The sequence below is a fragment of the Hesperophylax consimilis genome, chromosome 12, assembly GCF_061612785.1.
Source record: "Hesperophylax consimilis isolate HC1 chromosome 12, BYU_Hcon_1.0, whole genome shotgun sequence".
Taxonomy (NCBI): domain Eukaryota; kingdom Metazoa; phylum Arthropoda; class Insecta; order Trichoptera; family Limnephilidae; genus Hesperophylax; species Hesperophylax consimilis.
The window spans coordinates 17,693,656-17,717,681 of record NC_142847.1 but is presented as its reverse complement, the minus strand read 5'-3'; the positions used below and the strand labels follow the sequence as shown (position 1 = coordinate 17,717,681).

Genomic DNA, 24,026 nt, shown 5'->3' with positions numbered 1-24,026 from the left:
GGCAGCCCTACGTGCATATGATCTCTGCCTGGGTCTAGTATATCTACGTAGTAATATTTTGGCATATGAACCGAACAATTACATAAAAAAGTCATGAATTACGGTTATAATAATTTTAATGGTGCCATGACGTTTTTTTCTAACTGAATAACGGCGATGTAAAAATTCCCAGCTTGATTGATCGGTTTTATTATTTTCATTAACTTTCAAATTTTACTGCGTGGTTCCGAAGTTGTCATTTGTATAAGAGCTTCTTCCCACAGATCGGTGAAGTGTCGACAAAAACCGAGCGCGGTATACCGAGTGCCCACCGATCCACATATTTGTATTGGGGCCTGCAAACACGCTATGTACTTCTCGTGTACACTTAGCAGTACGAGATTTCAGTGGACGAATGCTATTTATCGCGACACCACATAACACACTACTAGTTACTATTTTTACCAATAATAATTTTAGTAAAAAAAAATATATATATTCTAAAGAATTAATTATTTTGGCATATTAATAATATCACAAAAATTTCCTTGATTCAAAATCGTCTGTGCGCTATGTCTACGCGCCGTCTTCTCGATCTTTTATCAGGCAACATTTCTCGCGTATTTTCAGCACTCGTTGTTTTTTGTCGATCCCATACCGACCCGTGGGACGACTTCCTTGACAATCTGCAAAGATATCTACAAACAATGTCTTCATTCTTTTATCTCTCACTTTTCTGTGATTTTATTGTGTAACCGCATTACGGCCGCAGTTGGAATAAAAATAAATAACATTATAAGTCGGTACCTACCTAATAGTTAACTATATATTTTTTTGAAGCCTCAGTAGGTTGCCATTTCGCTTACCACTTTTTGCCATTACTACGCATGACAAGGCAGTGGCATCATCCAATTTCCGTAACAACGAGTTTCCAACAAAAAAGCAACCAATGCAGTGTTTCTCAACATTTCAATTGGAATGTTTTGGGGGCAATTAGCAAATCATATTATCGATACTATTTATATTTACGAAACGTTTTTTTGATATTACAACCCTGACTTTCGGAGAATAAAAAAGCTGGCAACATTAGTGCAAATGTGAACGATGCTTGTTGAGGTTATTGTTAATTATTCTATTTGTAGGCTTGAATTATTATCTACTAACGCAGATCCGTGAAAAATCACAATGTATTATAATTATACCAATTTTAACAAAGTATATTAAAATAATTTTCTGTTAAAATATTATATTATATACATGTAGGTAGGTACCTGAATACTTCACACAATGAGTTCCAATTTTGAAAATGTCACTTAAATTCAAAGCAAATCCGACTTCCAGATTTCATTGAACCAGAGTTACAGACAGAAACACAACGGAAATCATTTTAGTATTTTTGATTATTCAACATTAATGAAACGAATTGTGAGTTTCCCCTTGCAAACATGCAACTTTCACTTTAAAGGTGTTTTTATTTTCACAGATTCAAGAAAGTTTAATAAATAAATAAAAAGATTAAATAATAATTTATTAATGAATGTATGCAGGAGTAGTGCAATGCAATACATTCCATATTTTGAAATAAAAAGTGGGCCGTTGCACAAATAAGGTTGAGAAACGCTGATCCAATGCATAAGTAGGTACTATAGTTACAAAAACCGTTTGTAATTGACCACAGAAGTTTGAATTTCACGTGATTAAATAATTTGAATATATGCGTATGTACGTCTAGGTAGGTATATCTCCAAACGCAAAACTTTTTTCGAACGGTTCATAACAATTTATAACCTAATATGCTTGATGGAGTTTTGTCGGATCCAATTTACCATTAATGTACCTCTGATCATTGTTAATAACAAGTAATATACGTAATATACTTAGTAGAGTTTTTGTCGGATTTATTTATTATTAATGAACTTCTGATCATTGTCCATAACATGTTATATACCTAATATGCTTGATGGAGTTTTTGTTGGATCCAATTTACCATTAATGTACCTCTGATCATTGTTAATAACAAGTAATATACGTAATATACTTAGTAGAGTTTTTGTCGGATTTATTTATTATTAATGAACTTCTGATCATTGTCCATAACATGTTATATACCTAATATGCTTGATGGAGTTTTTGTTGGATCCAATTTACCATTAATGTACCTCTGATCATTGTTAATAACAAGTAATATACGTAATATACTTAGTAGAGTTTTTGTCGGATTTATTTATTATTAATGAACTTCTGATCATTGTCCATAACATGTTATATACCTAATATGCTTGATGGAGTTTTTGTTGGATCCAATTTACCATTAATGTACCTCTGATCATTGTTAATAACAAGTAATATACGTAATATACTTAGTAGAGTTTTTGTCGGATTTATTTATTATTAATGAACTTCTGATCATTGTCCATAACATGTTATATACCTAATATGCTTGATGGAGTTTTTGTTGGATCCAATTTACCATTAATGTACCTCTGATCATTGTTAATAACAAGTAATATACGTAATATACTTAGTAGAGTTTTTGTCGGATTTATTTATTATTAATGAACTTCTGATCATTGTCCATAACATGTTATATACCTAATATGCTTGATGGAGTTTTTGTTGGATCCAATTTACCATTAATGTACCTCTGATCATTGTTAATAACAAGTAATATACGTAATATACTTAGTAGAGTTTTTGTCGGATTTATTTATTATTAATGAACTTCTGATCATTGTCCATAACATGTTATATACCTAATATGCTTGATGGAGTTTTTGTTGGATCCAATTTACCATTAATGTACCTCTGATCATTGTTAATAACAAGTAATATACGTAATATACTTAGTAGAGTTTTTGTCGGATTTATTTATTATTAATGAACTTCTGATCATTGTCCATAACATGTTATATACCTAATATGCTTGATGGAGTTTTTGTTGGATCCAATTTACCATTAATGTACCTCTGATCATTGCCTTTGGTCTACAAAAATAGTACCCAATTAATTAAATAACACAACTTATTCTGGAAGTAAATTTAATTTAATATTCAACTGATCCTGTGAACACGCTGCTACTTGAGTTTAATATGGAGGAATTGAAAAAAAATCGAAGTAAAGGTTTCTGAAAATCTACTGGAAAGCACTGATAATAAAAGCACTTATTTAAAGTAACACATTTCCATATAAAAGCCGACACACTAACAACCAATATGGTTGCCGATACTGTTGAGGTAGACGTATAATTTCTTAGATAGTGGATTTTTAATTATTACTAGACATCGCATCGTGGCTTCGATTGTTCGATTCCTCAGCAGAGTACTGTTATGTAGTCCAATATCATTGTACTAACAACATTACCAGGTTATGAGATGGCAGGTAGTACCTACTAGAAGTTTAAAGTTTGCAAAGTACTGGTAATCCTAAATGAATTATTTATGTCAGTGCTAGTAATACAGGAATGTTTGTCTTGAATAAAAAAACTGATCACCATAGTCAAATGTAAAACGATCGAAATGAATTGGGACAATTTATGGAATTACCAGTAGAGGCGCGGGCAAAGTAGGGGAAATTAAAAAGGTTCGTCCATCGAGAAACTAGAAAACTTTTTTTTGCTGACATATCATGCAATAAATAATACCACAGTAATAATATTTACATAACGCGCTATTCCTCCGGATTTTTTCTGTGGTGGGCATAGGTCAGGCGATGTTGATTTGATTTGTATACAAATCTACAGTTTCATTCCGAGGCCATTGAAATTCTGCACACTTGACCTTCAAAACAAGACAAAGGTCACTGTCTACAATAGATTTCGAAAAAACTCCGTGTTAAGTCCGGGCAACGCCGGGATTTCAGCTATTGTCAAATATTTTTGAACTATTCTCGATCCAAGTTAAGAACGTCCTGCTGGCGGACTAAATTAGGGTGACCGGATAAATCATCACAATGATAATTCATCACATCTTTAAAATGTTATATAAAGTCAAGTTATATAAAGTCAAGCATAAACTTTTTAATATAAGTGTGTTTGTCGGAAGTGACTTGCCAGGTAAGTATGTTTTGGTATCTTTTCTAAATAACAAATGTAGATCCTAGGAAATAAATTGTACAGCGCCCTTGAGGTGATTTTTCACAAAAACGGCGCTCTATAAATTATCCAATTATTATTATTATTGAAAGTGATGAAACAAAAACTTTATTAACTGTGTTAAGTAGGTTAGGTAATTTTTATTTTTTTATTCATTGTTTCCAATGACTTTATATCACTTTTTAAAAGTGTATTGAATTCTCACTGTGTTGAGTTATCATGGAACCGTAAATTAGGTTTGTTCTACGCATACCATCCCCCGCTTCATTCTTTCAGATTCCTGTCTCCGCTCACAATTCAGTACGTCCTTGGCTTTCGTTCTACTTGCCCACCCTTAGCGAAATTAACCCATTCATACCCTGCGATAAAATGGATGTTCAGCCGATATGTCCAAATTCATTATCACCAATTACGAAAAACAAAAAAAGACAGGTACACATTATTCATGTGTTATAAGTATGAATATTCGATTTGCAACAATGAATTTTTATAATTCAAGGATAAAGATAGGTAATATATGTATAAAATTGTGAATGTTGGTGTTGATCGGTTTTATTTACGATGTGGTCAATGGTTAAACAGCTTGTCAAGGTAAACAATACCTCCTTCAAAATAATTCCCGTAAGACGACTCATGCAAGAATGTATAGAAAAAGTTACGCCAGAGCATTGGAGTAACTTTATTAAAATAATTGACAATAATAATAATTTGTTAGCTTTTGACGTTTCAAATGAAACTAAGGAATTTTTTTTGTAATGAAAATGATTATATATTCAACTTTGGATTGATTTCTTGGCCGATTTGATAAATCTGGTGCCAAATAAAGTACAATGTATATTGTAATACTATCATCATAATTATTTGAATACATAAAATGTTTAAATTTTTTTATTATTTGTCGGTAAACAAATAGTGGGTCTGAATGTGTTAACGCTGGTCCTTGTGGGGAGAAGCGGCGGAGACATGCGCGTCCACGGGTTGTTTTAATGTTGGACCGAGGTCACAATAACAACAAAGCAAACAATAACGGTATTTGTATGTAACCATTGTAAGTAACCACCATGCGACCGCAATGACCAAGTAAAGTTTTCTCCGTTAACACACTTACTCGTTACATTGTTTGAAAAACGACAAAAAACTAATGGAATCTACGATATGAAAAAAACTGTTTACCGCACTTTTCTAACTTTACAACACATGTTCTTTTTGAAAATTAAAAAAAAACCTTGAATTAAAAATAAGTGCATCTTTATTATAGCCCAGTTTTGTGATGTTTCACCACAAGTGATCTTTTTTAACCACATTTAAAATTGATTGTTTGTTTAAAGTAGCAAAACTATTCGAACGGCATCTCTGGCATCACGAAATTTACAAAGTTTATTATAACAAATTATTGCTTATAATAATTTGTTATCCTTTGTGCTATGCATAAAAAACATTGTCTTATAAACATTAGTTTATCATTAAAAAAATAATAAAAGTTCATTCCGTTTGTAATTTTGGGTCAAAGCAAATATTATCAAAACGCCAACCCCCTTTAGTACGTGTTAAATACTAATTGAATTATCGATACAATATTGTATTATATGTATACTTTTCTTAAAATACTTGAAATTGTATACGGACAGTTGTATGTCAAATTTATATTATTTATTTATTTATTTATTATTATTACACGCCCTAATGGGCTTTTACACACCACAAAGTTTAATAGTAGAGCATCACAGTTATTATAGATTCTACAAAATTAAAACAATAAAGGAAACATAATACAACGAAAAAAGAAAAAAATATTAAATGTTACAACAAAAGCATATAATAAAATAAGATACATTAGTACGATATATATACATTATTATTAATAATATATATACATATTATACATTATTACATTATTATTATTATTATACATTATACATTATTATTACATTAATATTATACATTATTATTATTGTGTATGCCCGTACGTAATTTTTTTGTTTTTGTTTGTGTGTTTTTCGAAAGAGCAGGTTACGAATTGTTTTAAGTATAAAATGTTTTGTTTAAGTTAAAAATGTTCTGTTTAAGTATTAAATGTTCTGTTTAAGTATAAAATGTTCTGTTTAAGTATAAAATGTTCTGTTTAAGTATAAAATGTTCTGTTTAAGTTTAAAATATTCTGTTTAAGCATAAAATGTTCTGTTTAAGTATAAAATGTTCTGTTTAAGTATAAAATGTTCTGTTTAAGTATAAAATGTTCTGTTTAAGTATAAAATGTATTGTTTAAGTTAAAAATGTTCTGTTTAAGTATAAAATGTTCTATTTAAGTTTAAAATATTCTGTTTAAGTATAAAATGTTCTGTTTAAGTATAAAATGTTCTGTTTAAGTATAAAATGTTCTGTTTAAGTATAAAATGTTCCGTTTAAGTATAAAATGTTCTATTTGTTTGCGGTTTTGTTCCAGAAAATGCCACATAGTCACTCTGGTCTACGTCTTCTCCTACTTGCTGATCTTTCGCTTGGCCGAGTCCACCGTCAAGTACCACAGCCGCTTAGACGTAAATCTCCACCAGATGCTGACTGTTCTCAAGCTCGTCGGAGTGGCCTTCGATATCCACCTCACTAACAGGGACAAGGAGAAGAAGACAACTGAGGATAATGGCAAAACGTCTAAACAGGCTGCTGAAGAGCCCATAGACCCGGGCTTCATGGATCTCTTCCATTATGCTTTTTCTTTCACGGGAATGATTATTGGTATGTTGATGTTGTATCTTTTTTTTATAACATACTTTAGGTAAAACAGCTATTTTTAGTTTATTTTTATCTCTGGCAAAAAATGGTCTAATTCTTTAAATCAAATCTCATTCTGTTTTTTCAAAGCATGCTCGTGTTACCAACATATTTATTTGATATCATATTTGATAATTTAGAGTTTTTGTTAAAAAAATATATTGATTGATTAGGCTGTCAGATACAGGCTCGTGTTATCATATTAAAGATGACATTGTACTATGTTGGTGTACATTTGTACAAACTACTTTGAATCTGAGCTGAATTAAAATCGCAATTTTTTGCAGATAATTTTAAAAACGAAAGTCTTATTTTGAAAATGAAGATGTTTATTTCATTGATATTAAATGAATAATTTAAACTGTTTTTCAGAGAGTTTACTTCATTGTTATTATACAGGGTGTCCGGGTGTTAAGTGCACAAACTTCAGGAGGTGATTCTACATGATAAAGTAAAAAAGGTAAATTAGAAATTTCAACGTTTTAAGTTAGTTTTCAGGTACAAAAGTTGAATTGTTTGTATCGAGAAAATATATACAAACTTATTTTTGTATTAGAAAAAATATTTTATTTATGATTTTTTTGTTTTTAGTCGTACCATCACGTAGAATCATCTCTCATTTATGCACTTTACCCCCGGACACAAATATTTCATTGATTTTTTTTTAAATTTTTCATATCTTCGAAGTTATCAATATCACATGCTTACTTGGGACTGGTTTTATCGCAGAATTCGAACAATTAATCAAATTTCGAAGTTGATTTTCAAGTTCTGTAAAGGTTCTAATCAAGTTCTGTTATTATTTCACTTTTGTGAAGTAACTGTCCAATAATGCTATAATAATAGAGCTTGAATAAAACCTCAACAGAACTTGTAAATCAGCTTTGAAATTTTACAAATTGTTCAAATTCTGTGAAACAACCCGTCCTAAGTCAATGATCATATGCGATATCTCGGGTCTTGTTCACATTTTCAGAGTTGAATTTTTTTTAATGTGAATATCTCGAGAGTCGCAATAGATCTCAATCGCCAGGAGACTATGGCATCCCCAATTGGGGTATGTTGTGAGGCTGAAGGTAGTGGGGAGGTGATGGAGATGGGAAAGAGGAAGGTGGGGAAGTACCTGGCTATTCAGATAAGGTCATCTAACACGGCTAAATCCATTTCAAGCAATGTTTCAATTCTGAATGGTGGTCAGGGCGATACGGCTAGTATCTTCCACTCTGGACCCTTTGAAATGACACAAATCAATAAAATAAAATTTACTTGCGCACGCCGGGATTTGAGCCCGTGACCTCCGGATTGCCAGTCAAAAGTCTTAACCCTCGACCAGAGAATGACAGTAAAATTGAACAATAGCTATCACTGTCTGAGAATCCAGATGATTCAGATTTAAAATGTGGCCATAAAATATACTGACATTGTCTTTTTGTTACAAATACGGGCGTTTCCAGTCAGTTTATGAAAGTAATGTTGGTTGATAAGAGTGAAAGACTAATAAAAATTCTTTTGCAACTATTGAGGGACGTATTATCATTATTATTTATTGGATAATTTGTGTATGCGATGGGTCGAGAGTCGAGACGGGTAGGTCAAAAGGTCTGCCCAAACAAGCTTCTCCCGATCTGGACGCCATGTAGCTGATGGTCAGGCGCATCCTCCACACCTCACCTGATGAACCCGGGCACCCTGCTAAGTCACCAAACGTAGTGAACCACTTGGGGTGACCTATGGCAGAGGTGTTGGTTATCCAATAAATGGTTCCCTGGCGGCGATACCCAAACCCACCTCCCCATAGACATATGAATATTAGTAGACCTGCCCTAAGTGATTAAAAGCGTATTATTCCCCACTCCCCATACCGGTTCTATTGGAGCCGGCTGTGCTCGCGTATGGCCTCAAGTGAATTTAGAAAACGTGACGTCATCATTCTTGTGCGAACTATGGTCGAGGCATCATCGGTTCATTTTACGAAATAACACGGCAAAATGGTGACTTGTACTATGAAAACTTGTAAAAATAGATGTGAAAAAGAGAATAAACCCAATTGTCGTATTACATTCCATATATAAGCATTATTTTACTTTATTTTAAGCATATTCACATCGTATAATATGGATCAGTTGTAGAAACATAAATACTATCACATCGAGACACGTCTGGACGTGAAACACAAAGCTGGTTGGTTGCTGGGAAGTAAATTATGAACATTTATAAAAGTGTCCTAAATACATAAACGAAATATTACAATACATTACAATTACATCCCTCGATCCCACAATACATCCTACATTCCATATATAAGCATTATTTTACTTTATTTTAAGCATATTCACATCGTATAATATGAATCAGTTGTTACTATCACATCGAGAAACGTCTGGACGCGAAACACAAAGCTGGTTGGTTGCTGGGAAGTAAATTATGAACATTTATAAAAGTGTCTTAACTAAATACTTAAACGAAATATTCGACTCTGAAAATAGAGCCGAATTTTTTTGCCGAATTTGGACTTCGCAAATTTGTTCATAACGTGGCGAGTAATTTGCGCTCCCATGTAAAAATGTCTATTCATTCAAAAGCAGATTTTACTTTTAAGAACTAAATGGTGATATTATAATGCGAGATGCCTATATACTGTCAGATTGATTTATTGACGAATCACAGTCAGCTTTACCCCCTTCGTTCTTCAACAGTTGATTTTACCCCTCATCCTTAATTTCTAGTCTATTAATATTCATATGTCTGTGCACCTCCCATATTCTTAATAAATAAGCAATACACATTTTTCTACGTTTGGTATTCCAAGAAAATTATTCCTCTGGTCTCCAGTTACACAAGGCTCTGTACCAACGACATTTAAATGTTGCCATTATTTTAGTAATGTTCATTGATGTACCTATTTGAAAAACGTTGTGTCAAAACTTCAAAGCAATCAGTGAAGAACTTTTGGAGATTTAAGATTTTGAACAAACGAACATCAAAATTTTTATTTACATAATAATAATAATATAGAAGATTGATCGATCAATTGATTTCATTTTAATTGCATACACAAACCGCCGTTTTTTACGTATTTTAATCCATTTTAAGGCGATGCATTACGTCGTGTAATATTTTAAATTAAGCCGCTATCAATAACAACCCTAACGTAGATGGCGATAAGGTTTAAATTCCCGCTTAACACCATCCGCCTGTTTTGATTTATGTAAGAAAAAACATGGCCAAAAAGTGCCTTTTATTTTATTTTGTGGATGTTGTTTTTTTTCGATCATTTTATAAATAACTTAATTTGCCACATTATACAATAAAATCATAACGGAAAATGGGTTCGTAAGTAGGAGATTTTGAACTTTAAAGCAGTTTTCATAGGCCTTTACATTATTTTTTTCTGGGCGTATAAAAAGACTTATCTAAAAAATACTCGATTATTTCAAAGGCCAAGATGTATTCTACTCGCAGTATTTAATTAAAGTATCTGAAACATTTCTAGGCGACCAAATTTTCAAACCAAAAACACATGATTTTGCATTACTACGTATGGCATCGCCTTAATGATGATTTAGTATTTCGTTCTTTGTTTATTAACCAAATGTTTGTTTTTAGGTCCATACTTGCGCTACAGAACTTGGGACGACTTCCTAAAGCTGCCCTTTGCAAGGAGTTGCAATGCCCAAGAGCTTCTTCGAAACCGTTTGCCCCATGTGTTCCTGGGGGCTGTTGGCTGTAAAATCATCAGTTATTTCTACCCAATCGAGGTAATTGTAATTTTTTTGAATTTGTGGTAAGATCAAGATGTAATTAGACCTTACACAGAGAAATATTAATATTGCTAATTAATTAAGCACCCCAAAGAAAGACCTTATTTAATTAGTGTGATATTTTTATCAGGGGGAATTCGACCTCCTCCGAAAATGCTAACCGCTGGCTATGATTTCTCACCATTCGTCTCCAGTCCTTCCTGTCCTGATTTAATCCTCTTCAATGCAGTCAGTGAACCAGTCTGTCACAGGGTTGCTTTCCTCGTGGTACCCAGACAGTCATACTTTTCAGTGTCCTATTTCTCACCATTCGTCTCCTTCCCGTTCTGATTCAATCCTCTTCAATGCAGTCAGTGAACCAGTCTGTCACAGGGTTGCTTTCCTCGTGGTACCCAGACAGTCATACTTTTCAGTGTCCTATTTCTCACCATTCGTCTCCTTCCCGTTCTGATTCAATCCTCTTCAATGCAGTCAGTGAACCAGTCTGTCACTGGGTCGCTTTCCTCGTGGTACCCAGACAGTCATACTTTTCAGTGTCCTATTTCTCACCATTCGTCTCCTTCCCGTCCTTATTCAATCCTCTTCAATGCAGTCAGTGAACCAGTTTGTCACTGGGTTGTTTTCCTCGTGGTACCCAGACAGTCATACTTTTCAGTGTCCCATTTCTCACCATTCGTCTCCTTCCCGTCCTGGTTCAATCCTCTTCAATGCAGTCAGTGAACCAGTCTGTCACAGGGTTGCTTTCCTCGTGGTACCCAGACAGTCATACTTTTCAGTGTCCTATTTCTCACCATTCGTCTCCTTCCCGTCCTTATTCAATCCTCTTCAATGCAGTCAGTGAACCAGTTTGTCACTGGGTTGTTTTCCTCGTGGTACCCAGACAGTCATACTTTTCAGTGTCCTATTTCTCACCATTCGTCTCCTTCCCGTCCTTATTCAATCCTCTTCAATGCAGTCAGTGAACCAGTTTGTCACTGGGTTGTTTTCCTCGTGGTACCCAGACAGTCATACTTTTCAGTGTCCCATTTCTCACCATTCGTCTCCTTCCCGTCCTGGTTCAATCCTCTTCAATGCAGTCAGTGAACCAGTCTGTCACAGGGTTGCTTTCCTCGTGGTACCCAGACAGTCATACTTTTCAGTGTCCTATTTCTCACCATTCGTCTCCTTCCCGTCCTTATTCAATCCTCTTCAATGCAGTCAGTGAACCAGTTTGTCACTGGGTTGTTTTCCTCGTGGTACCCAGACAGTCATACTTTTCAGTGTCCTATTTCTCACCATTCGTCTCCTTCCCGTCCTTATTCAATCCTCTTCAATGCAGTCAGTGAACCAGTTTGTCACTGGGTTGTTTTCCTCGTGGTACCCAGACAGTCATACTTTTCAGTGTCCCATTTCTCACCATTCGTCTCCTTCCCGTCCTGGTTCAATCCTCTTCAATGCAGTCAGTGAACCAGTTTGTCACTGGGTTGTTTTCCTCGTGGTACCCAGACAGTCATACTTTTCAGTGTCCTATTTCTCACCATTCGTCTCCTTCCCGTCCTTATTCAATCCTCTTCAATGCAGTCAGTGAAATAGTTTGTCACAGGGTTGCTTTCCTCGTGGTACCCAGACAGCCATACTTTTCAGTGTCCTATTTCTCACCATTCGTCTCCTTCCCGTCCTTATTCAATCCTCTTCAATGCAGTCAGTGAAATAGTTTGTCACAGGGTTGCTTTCCTCGTGGTACCCAGACAGCCATACTTTTCAGTGTCCTATTTCTCACCATTCGTCTCCTTCCCGTCCTTATTCAATCCTCTTCAATGCAGTCAGTGAAATAGTTTGTCACAGGGTTGCTTTCCTCGTGGTACCCAGACAGCCATACTTTTCAGTGTCCCATTTCTCACCATTCGTCTCCTTCCCGTCCTGGTTCAATCCTCTTCAATGCAGTCAGTGAACCAGTTTGTCACTGGGTTGTTTTCCTCGTGGTACCCAGACAGTGATACTTTTCAGTGTCCTATTTCTGGCATTCTTTCTAGATGTTCAGTCCATCGCAGTGTTTGGAACCTACAGAATCCTTTTGAAAGATTATAAAATATGCTTTCAAATTTTATTATTTAAAAAAGAACATCTCATTTTTGAAATATTAAAATTTAGATATCAAACATAAAAAGTTTTAACAATGTCTTACCTTATGTTTTTCTTATTATAATAATCTTATCTTTTGTTTTTCAGTACCTTCTGACCGCCGAGTTCCCCCGTCGCCACTTCTTGTTCAGGAACTTCTTCAACTTCCTCCATGTGGCTAGGTTTAAGATGTGGATGACCAGCGGCCTGTTCATGGCGCAGTGCATCAGCGGCATTCTGGGGGTGGGTGCCTACCCCACCTCCCTCCATAGCGTATCTACCAATGGGCCAACCAAGGACTACAGCCACCTCAAGAATATGTAAGGATTATATACTTTTGATCATAAAAAAACCGGAGACGGCTTACAATAGTTCCCTTGATCAGTTAACAGTAACCTGGTCCCTTTGATAAGTTCACCAGGGTTGTCATTGAATATTTGGTTGTCTCTTTGTGCCAATGTGTCTTTCCAGGTAACTAAGCCTTGTCCCCATCAAGGCAGGACATTTTTTTTATGTGACTACCATACAAAAGTCCTAACTACTCCCAAACGTCCCAGTGAGACTATGGCATCCAAGCACATCCAAGTACCTGTTTTGACATTTGAGTAGGTACTTGGTCTATTAGAAGACCGACTTCCGCATAAAACGCTGACGATAATTCCAGCGATACCTAAGACGGTAACTAAGTCAGTTTTCTGTCACACCAAGTACCTATTTTGATATGTGATTAGGTGCATAGTGTGACAGAAGACTGACTTCCGTATAAAACGCTGACGATAATTCCAGCGATACCTAAGACGGTAACTAAATCGGTCTTCTGTCATACTAAGTACCTACCTATTTTATATGTGAGTAGGTACATAGTGTGATAGAAGACCGACTTCCGCATAAAACGCTGACGATAATTTCAGCGATACCTAAGACGGTAACTAAGTCAGTTTTCTGTCACACTAAGTACCTATTTTGATAAGTGATTAGGTACATAGTGTGACAGAAGACCGACTTCCGCATAAAACATGACGGCAATTCCAGCGATATAAAGGGTATGTATACATTTCCGAAACGCGAACCGTACCACGAATTACGGGAATGGAACGAATCAACTGCAAGCGGCGTTTCGCGCTAATTGTGGTTGCTACGTTCCTTTCCCATAAGTTGAGGTTTAGTTCTGCAGTTCGGTTCGTGGATGTATACGTAGCATAAGACGTCCAGTTGACCGCACCCGGCAAAGTTAAAGAAAATAAGTCCAGAGGCTATCCGAGAAGAGGCTGGGACTGCAATGGATGTTGACGTATAAATTCAAAAGCAAAATTCATGGTGTACATGAAGAAATAAAACAAAATCGCACTTTGGTACTAGTATTATTCAAAATATTGACAGAATTTTTTTTATTATTTTCACGTACTTTTATTTAAAATTCATAAAAATTCAAAAATGTTTACCCTAATTGAACTAAAACTTTCCAAAACAATTTAAAATAAAATAAATTATCAAAAAATTAATGCAGATTGGGATCATTTATATATCATTCACATTCTTTCAGCAAGCATTTTCCTCGTGTTGTAAAAATCATAAAAAACCGAAAATATCACACTTTCTAAATATTTCTACAAAATTACAGCTAGAGGACATTCCAATATAGTATAACACCAAATTTCAGATCCTTCATGTTAACTTTACTAATATTAACATTACATTAAAAAGATCCTCGGTTAATCCCTGTTTCCCTCCAGCCTCATTTTTTCCAATAATACATTTGTCAAATCTTCTTCTTCTCCGGCGTTGCCCGGGCTTAAAGTAAACTCTTTAGAAATCTAATGCAGACAGTGACCTTCCCCTTGTTTCGAAGGTGAAGTGTGCAAAATAACATTAGTCTCTGAATAAATTTGTAGATTTGGATAAAATAATCAAAAATACTTCAAAAAAAGTCCGGCGTCCGCCACAGACACCCTCTTTTATATAAATAGATAGATTAAGATACTTCAAAAAAGGAACACGTTCAAATATTGAAGGCAACCAGAAAATAAAAGACCTACCTACCGAATATAACTCCAATACTTTCTAAAAGATTACCTTTTTTGTGAGAGAGACAGACCTTTTGTCTCCGGTCAAAGACACTTGGTCTACTGACCACTACTGACTGATGAGGTTCACTATTACTGAGGTCATTTTGGAATGCAAATATCATTAGTTGAAGACACGTGGTGATTGGCTTAGTTACTTTCAAATTAATGCATTCTGACATTGGCAGAGATTTTTATAAATAATTTTTAGCATCTATTATCACTTCTTGACTAAACTTAATTAGGGGCCGTTCAAGTATTATTTAAGCACTATAGGGGGGCAGGGGGGTCTTTGCTTTGCTTATTTTTGATGACATGGGGGGGTGGGGGGTCGAGATAGTGATTACGTCAGCACTGCTCAGCAGTAGATATTTTTTTTTACACATTGGTAACCCACACATTGTCTATGTTTGAAAACCGAATACGTATTCGGGGATTCCCACAAATAATTAATACGTTTAGGTACTCCCTTAAAAAACAGAATACAACAGAAAAATGCATATAGGTACCAATTTTTACGTAAGCATGGGGGGGGTCAGAGCTTTGCTTACTTTTGGTGACAAGGGGGAAGAGGGGGTAAATAATTGTAATAAATCTGCTTACGTAATACTTGAACGGCCCCTTATGCAGATCGCCAGTGCTATTAAAATAAAGAAATATTAGAAGAAAGATCATTTCTACAAAATTTCGCACAACACACCTATCTTGTTTTAGTGAAAACATTTGAATGAGAGCATTGTTGGATTTTTGCAGTACCCAAGAAGAAGCAGATAAGTTGGAGTACGAATTCGAGACCGTTAATACCTTGAACCTGTACCGGATTCACTGTACTCCCTGGCACTCGGAGTTCTGGAGAAACTGGAATAAAACGGTCCAGTACTTCATGGGGAGGTACATCTACAAGGAGCTCTTCAAGGACATGGCTACTGATCATCGGTGAGTATAAATAACATCTTGACAAAACAAGTGTAAGAATGTAATGCTAGGAGGATAGTGCAGCCTTATCGTAGTTTCTCAGATTATCTATTGATTTATAACGTACATCGAACACTTTAAGTTTGTAAGCTCTTAAAAAATAAATATTTCATATTTTAAGATAACCTCTGTACATTTGATTAGTTGAACAAGTAATTATATGAAATTCCCTCGATAGAAAAAAAATCGCAAAGTATGCTACGAAAATAATTTTTTAAAAATCAATTGGTTCCGTTATTTAATATGTTATAGTTACGATATGAAAAATTCAAATATAGAAGTTAACCACAGATTGATTAAAATATGTACCTATATAATAATAATAATACTTGGATGACTTGTATAGCGCCGTTTTTGTGCAAAAACACCTCAAGGGCGCTGTACAATAAGGTGGAGCGGTCTAGTATGGAGAATTTTTTTTTCTTAATATAGAATTCGGCTTACGCGGGATTGGTGCTCCGTTATGTACTTATCTTAAATAAAAAATATAAAAAATATTTATTTATAATAACGACATCGCCACCACTTTGAATTTTTGATAAAAACACTGTAAACACCAATAATGTTCTCCCGATTCTTAGAAATGCTTATAATTATGTAAAAAAAAATCTAGTGTTTATTTATTACCTATGATATAATTACATTATTATTTTATAATATAATTATAAAGTAGGACTATAGGAACAGTTAAACTATTCCCACACAGCAACGAATCCTTCTACCCCAAACGCGTATCAAACAGAGTGAAGTGTATCGCGTGCGCGTCGGCCGAGTTTACAATTTACGTAGTGGGTACTTGTAATTGTGCGCTGCAGTAGAATAAATCAACTAATTTTCGAAGTTTGTGTTTATATCGACTGTTCTTTGAAAGTTGAACATTATGGCAATGTTAAAAAGTGAACTAACTTATCATGTATTCGGTTCTGGAAGTGATTTACCATAGTGTTTTGCCTACTTGTGAAGATGTATTACGATGTGTTTTGTGGGTGCACCATACTAAAAAAACAACAATTTAAAGATACATATGAAGAAATTTCCGTGAAGTTAGTGGATATCTGGAATAGAGCGTCAATTCCCATTATTGACCACAGGAGCATTACGAGACGAATTCGTACGTATTATAATAAGTACTATAGTTTAGTAAATAAGTCGTCCAAAAGCAGAAAAAATATTATGGCTTATCGTAAAAAACTTCAACATTTCAAAGACAAAAACCTATTTCTTTTCGATATAGCGACATGCAGATGCACATCTTTTGACTTATGTTCGTGTGAAAAGAAGCGAAAAATTCCTATCAAGGAACAAAAATTCTTACTGGATCAGCGAACGGATCGAAAAATGATGATAGGAGGTCTGGACCAAGATGCTACAAAAAAACATGATTTTTTTTAACAAGGAAACGTCATCATGATGAGTTTGAGTGCAAAAACAAATTAACTGACGCTATTCCTTCTTGTAGTTTAAACTTTAGACTCTCAAAAAAATGCGCTTCGTCTTCAATTCCTCAAGAAATAATGCAAAGTGAAGCACAACCAAATAATTCTCACCATGAGGTGAAAGACTTCCCTGTTGTGGCCAAAACATTAGACAGATATTGTATTTCAGATCGAACAGGAGCTGCAATTGTTTCCGCTGGATTACAAGATGTTGGCTTAATTTCACAGAACGATACATCTCGCGTTGTGGATAGGAGTAAAATTCGTCGAGCTCGAATGAAGAAAAGAACTGCCCTTACTAGTAAGCCGTTAGTAATCGATTCCAATCAATTTGGTTTATACTTCGACGGACGGAAGGACAAAACTTTAAGCATGGAGGACAACCGGCGAAAAATAATAACTGAAGAACACGTTAGTTTAGTAAAAGAACCAGGTAGCGAGTACAAGGGACACATTTCATTAAAAACCGGAAAATCTGAAGCAATAAGTAATGGAATTATTTCATTACTGTCTTCGAAAGATATTGCTTTGGAAAAAATTGTTGCAATTGGATGCGACGGAACTGCAGTTACCCCAGTACAAAGGAGGTGTTATTCGGCGCCTTGAATCACATCTCAAACGGATTTTAACAACAAATACACAGTATTTAAGTACAAATCAGCTGTATCTACTGAAAATGTGTAAAACTATTGACTCCGAATTCTGCAATGAAAATTTATCAAAAACAAATCCCGGTAAAATTGTACAATCTAGGTGGCTCACTACAGCGAATCGGATTCTTCGGCTTTACATTTCTACCCTAAAACCATCGAAAAATATGGTAACTTTAACGACATTTGTATTAACAGTTTACGCACCTATGTGGTTCAACATTAAGACCAAACCATTATGTATTTTCGGTGCAAGGCATTTACACGAAACAATAGTGCTTTCACGGTATGCCCAGTGATTTAAAAGATATTATTGATCCAGTAATCCAGCGTAATGGCTTTTTTGGGCATCATGAAAATATATTGTTAGCCATGTTAAACGACAACCGAAAATACGTAAGAGAGTTGGCGTTGAGAAGTTATGATAGTTTGATATTGAAAGCTCGGCAAATGAAAATGCAATCAGACTTTATTCGTACCTTCAAAGTGCCTGTTTTTGATTTTTCATCAGATGATTATATTGATGTTATAAAGTGGGAAAATATAACCGAGCCACCACTAACCAAATTTGTAAGTGACGAGACAATTTTACAAGCCATTACCGATCACACGATAATTGACGATGTCATACTACCAATGATAAAGAATTTTCCTTGCCACACTCAAGCTACAGAGAGATGTGTGAAAATTGTAACAGAAGCCTCAACCGTTGTTTGTGGACCCTTGAGGCGAGATGGATTAATAAAAACAAGGTTAGAGTTATAGGTTGGAGACACCTTATGCCTATTTTTAACACCGAAATGCAGTACCGTTCATAGGAACTTTTGTAATTTTCAAGTTTTTCAATGCGGTAAATAATATATGTAATTTTTTTATTTCCACTATTTGTTCCATTCTAACAATCTACGAATGTATTATCTGTAAAATAAATTGTAAAATACACATTTTATGTGTGTTTTATTTCGCGTATATGAGCTATAAATACTTAGGTAAAATCGTGAAAATTATGAAATATAAAACTTTGGCGATGTCCAGGTATTGTGAATATATATTTTTTATTATTTTTGTTGTAATTGTTAATATATGGAGCATATTTTCCAACTATGCCGATTTCGAAAATCTCAAAAAAAAAATTTCACTTCACCTTACTGTACAAACTTATAATACATTTTTACAGTGATCTATGTTATTACTTAACTATTTATGGAGAAAATATACAGTACAATACTTACCTGGTAGGTCACTTGAGATTAACACTTAATTAACATTATCTAATTGTTTATTGGCGAAATTTAGATACAGGATTTAGGACTTAATTGAAAAATTGAATATAACTGGACTTTCTCTTAGGATTGGTATATTTAATTTAAGGGTACGACAGCTTAAAAAGGTAGGTTTTTAGTTTAGACCTGAATTCTGTTGGATTTTTTATGGATCTTAGTTCCGGAGGGAGTTTATTCCAAGCCTTCGGCCCAGATACTCCGAAAGCGCGATCACCAAACTTAGTATTTGGCTTGCGCATAGGTTTTATCAGTCTACAGCTGCTGATGTTGCTGATCTAAGCGTTGACTGCCTCAGACCAGTGTTTTCCGGGAAGCATAGTTCAGAAATGTAGGGTGGGGCCATTTCATTGATGGATTTAAACACCATCCAGCACAGTTTGTACTGGATTATTTCAGGGCACTTGAGCCAGTGAAGGTTACGAAGGTGTTCTGAAATGTGCGAATATTTTGAAACCCCGGTTATGAGCCGTGCTGCAACATTAAACACTGATTGAAGTTTGTCAATTTGATATTTTGGAAGGCTGGCATAAATGCCGTTGCATTTTAATCGAGACGTGAGACTACGTAAGAGTTGATAAGTAGTTTTGTTGCTTCTGAAGGAAGGTTTCTTCCGACAGACTTAAGTTGTCTTAGGTCAAAAAAACCGGTGCTTACAGTCCTATTTATTTGACTTTTAAACGAAAAGTCTGAATCTAAATTGACACCGAGAAGTTTGACTGTTGTTTTTGGGATATGAAATCAAAAGTGGATATGAAACCAAAAGTTCCAACCGCAATTTGAGAAAAATATATGAAACATTGTGAATTATTTATTCATAATTTTTTATATTAAACGACAAAAAAATGAGGTGACAGTAATTTTCACAATACCTTTTCTAATAAAATATATGTTAAAATAATGTAATATAAAATAGTTTTACATTATCAATAATTTGGTTTTCTGGTTTTAAGACGAAATATCGTGAGCCATTTTTAAAACCTTTTTTATGTGAATGCCGCACAAGAGTCCCGACCGTCTGGAGCCAATGAGACTATGGCAACCCAGAAGGAGATGATGAAGAGATCGATGGGGAAGTTATCTCAATGTGCGCTCTTCGGCGGTCAATATATGACTGATGACGAAATGATACCCAGATTTCATGTTAGGGCAAGTTTATCAATTTAGATGTCTGTGCTTGGTATGGACGAAAGTAGAGTGAACACTTCACCACGAGAGATTCTATTAAATCAGTAGATAAACATGTTTGTTGTTATTGTAATAAATTTAATTTATTGTTTTTTTTTTCCTGGAAAACAAATTAATATCAATCCAAAAGCTGTAAAAAGTTTATTTTTGAATCAAGTCTAAGAACGGGTTGTTTAACAGAATTTGAAAAATTCATCAAATGGTTAAGAGAGAATTAGTAGAGATTACTCAGAGTATCTTCCACTCTGAAACGTGCTGCAAATATACTGCATATTATTGAGTAAATTGTGAAATAACACAAATTTTTAAAATAAAATTTACTTGCGCACCCCAGGATTTGAATTCGCGAACTCCGGCTAGTCGAGAACCTTATCTCTCACAATACTGAAATTCCGCTGATTTCAACAGTTGGAACATTTGGAAAACAATTTATTTATTTATTAATTTTCGGGAAATCGACAGTTTAAATTTAACCAGTTTGTACATAAGTATTATATAGTAAAATAAACCCAATTATAGATTTCCTCCTTGTGACTTTACTTCTACTGAAACTGCATACTATGGCATAAGTAAATTAAATTTGTGAGAAAGGAATATATATTTAAAAATTTATACAAAAAAAAAGATTATATAAAACGAAAAATTTACAAAACAATATATTTATAGCCATGGAGAGAGGTTGTAGATATAAGTCAAATTATAATAGAGATATAAACAATAGAGACATAAACTTTATTCACAAACCATTAGAGAAATATTATTTTATGGACCTCTTGTATTTGGTAAGTTCGCAACTGAAAATATCAACCTTGGATAATACGCTATTGTAAAATGGAGTGTGTTTAGTGGAAAACAATTCTACGTCCGAGTTAAATCATCATGAACTACCCAGAGTGATTTGTATCAATTCACACCAAACCAGTTTGGTCAGAAAATGAAAGGTTTATGAGCCATAAAATTCTACATGATTGGGATCGAAATCAATATCCAATAGATTGCACTAATATTATTTGTTAATTCTTTAGTGCGGATGCCAATTTTCCAGATTTTAGTGCAATGATGGTGAACGTTGTTTGTTTCCAGTATTCTGCTGACCATGTTGTTCAGCGCGTATTGGCATGGTTTAGAGCTGGGCTACTTCACCAGTCTGGTGTTATGTGGTGTTTACATTGTGGCGGAGAAACCATACCACAAGATATACGAGTACACAACAGGATGGGTAAGTTCATTCTATAATACCTACAATTGAAATTTTCAAGTAGGTACATATTTTTCAAGTTGAAAACCATTATTGTTGTATCGCATTTATTTGTTTTTTGTTGACTAATTTCTTTTATTATATTTTCCCGTTCGAAAATATCGAAAAAATAATAAATTCTTTCATTACGATCATTGAATTGAAAAAATAAATGAAAAAGCTTGTTTTTGTATAGAAATAAAAGCGCATTGAAGGTGACAATTACAAACATTGACCTATGTGTGTATTTTGAAGAGAAACAATAACTTCTGTCAACATTATTGAACTGTCATAATACCAACAAACATACCCATACAACAATTTATCGCTTTTAATGAACCAATACATTCGAAATGTTACATATACCAGGTGGCGCAAAACTAATCAGATTCATAATTTTAGCAAATTTAATGGCGGCAAAAATATCAATTCTGCTTTCACATTTGTGAAGTAAACATATGCAGAATTCACGTCGAGAAGCCATGGAACGCTATACCCCTCAAGAATGCAGAATAATTGTGTCCATTTTTTGCCGAATTCTTAATTCGTCTGTGGTATGGCAAGATTACCAGATTTTACCGTTCCAGACTTCATTTGTGTGTTTTTTTAAGTCACGGGTTTATCCGCAATGATTTCGTGAACTTGTCGCCAGAAGTTCTAGCAAAAGTGATGCAAAATGCCATGGAAAAAAACAAAGGTATCAAATTAACATAATCCACAAGCAGAACCAAAGGTTTGCAAAAAAACACCAAGGGATTACTTTTGCGCCATCTAGTTACTTAGTGGCATACTATTACGAATACTAGGTACCTACTTATTTACAATGGAATCGTTAGTGGCCGAATTTCATTATTATAATTGATATTATTATGATTGTTAAAATAAATACAATAATTTATAAATGGCACAATAATCTCCGTACAAATGACTGCAGTCTAAATTAAAAGTGCTCTTAATTCAGTAATTAGTGCATCTCTGACAACAGAAAATCACTTGAATAAAGTATTTACGTTATCGCCTTGTTTGACGAGATTTAAAAAAACAGATCTGTAGTAATATACTTTGAACTTCTAAACAGCTAGTGAAGACTCCTTTGACAAGATAATATGTAGGAGAATTATGATCATTGGTTTCCTTTCCAGAAGTTTATACAAAGATGAATTGCTAAATAATTTTAAAATAACACGAACCACATTAAAAATGATCAGGTTTTGACAGAATTAATCTCAGAAGGTTTGTAAAATGAGATATGTACCTATAAATTACCATGGAAAAGAATTTGTAACTTTTGTCGTAGGTAGTTCGCGAATTTGTGATATTTTCACCGCACACAATCCAAAAGCGAGAAATAATAACAAATGAGTAGGTACCATGTCCAACTTCAAAAACCTGATATTTTTACAAGGCGAAAAAGAAGAAAAAGAAAAATATCGAATGCTAATGGAAATTGTATCTTAATTTTCAGGGTTCCACTGCATTCTTGGTGGCGATGTGGACCATCCAGGCACACATATTTGGCCACGTGTTTATGTCCTTTCTGATTCTGGAACCCAGTTATATCTTTATTCACGCAGCCGCTATGAACTTCGTTCCTTACTTCTCACTCGTCTTCTTCTTTTTATTCGGAAGATTTGCCCTCATCTATTTGCAGAAAGATCGGTCACTAGTCTCTTGTAAATTATATTTTTGGGAGACCAATTACAAATAAAATAGATTATCAATCTGGAGATTTTGGACACTCTAAGAGAAATTGTATTTTTTTTTTTACTCAAAATATTTTATATTTTTTTGTTTTGTGTCTACGCAAACACAGGTGTAGTACATTGATGTATCATATTTAGATGAGACATGAAGCGAAAACACAGGTTCCGCTTTTGTACCTCCATCTGACCTCCAACTCTCCCATCGCTCTAACTAAAACTACCGAATCTGGTCTAAGCGCGCCGCTTATCGCGTTCTAATTCTAATAGTGGAAAGTTTGGACGAAATATTATTACGCAGTAACGCCTCAAATAAGAAATTTTACTCATTTTTTTAATCAACATCCACATTGAAACACAAATACTGGTATTTTTTAACGTTCGTTTTCATGGTTAAATTAATTCTCCAAGTTTGAATATTTTTTAGCACGCCAAAACGATCGCAATCCGAGCGGTAAGAAGCGGGACTTTTAAAACGAGTTCCTACTTACCCATTTTTACAAAAACGTTAAATTAGCAGTAGGTGATTTGAGTCGCGGTCGCGCTAGTTGTTTGAGTTGCATTATATTATGGAATAGCTTCAATTTTACCGCTTTGAATTTAACAAAACCTTCTAATATCGGGAGATACTACGATTAAGTGAAGAAAAAGGATAAAACTAAAAAAAACAACCATAAAACATCTCAAAAATCTGATCAACATACTGAACTACACAATATAAAACTGTATAGCGACCTCTCCCTCTTGTTATGATAGTACGCATGTAACAGAAAGAGATGTTTAAATTTATTAGACTTA

At 34.4% G+C, this 24,026-nt stretch overlaps 1 protein-coding gene across 1 annotated transcript; it reads left to right on the top strand.

Moving 5' to 3' along the window:
* The first annotated feature begins 5,141 nt into the window (after positions 1-5,141).
* On the top strand, positions 5,142-23,236 carry LOC149419250 (membrane-bound acylglycerophosphatidylinositol O-acyltransferase mboat7-like). Its single transcript, XM_089637958.1, has 7 exons — positions 5,142-5,149; positions 6,513-6,802; positions 10,445-10,596; positions 12,808-13,019; positions 15,516-15,698; positions 21,375-21,510; positions 22,994-23,236. The coding sequence occupies exons 1-7, from the start codon at positions 5,142-5,144 to the stop codon at positions 23,234-23,236; spliced, it is 1,224 nt and encodes a 407-aa protein (XP_089494084.1).
* Positions 23,237-24,026: the final 790 nt, after the last annotated feature.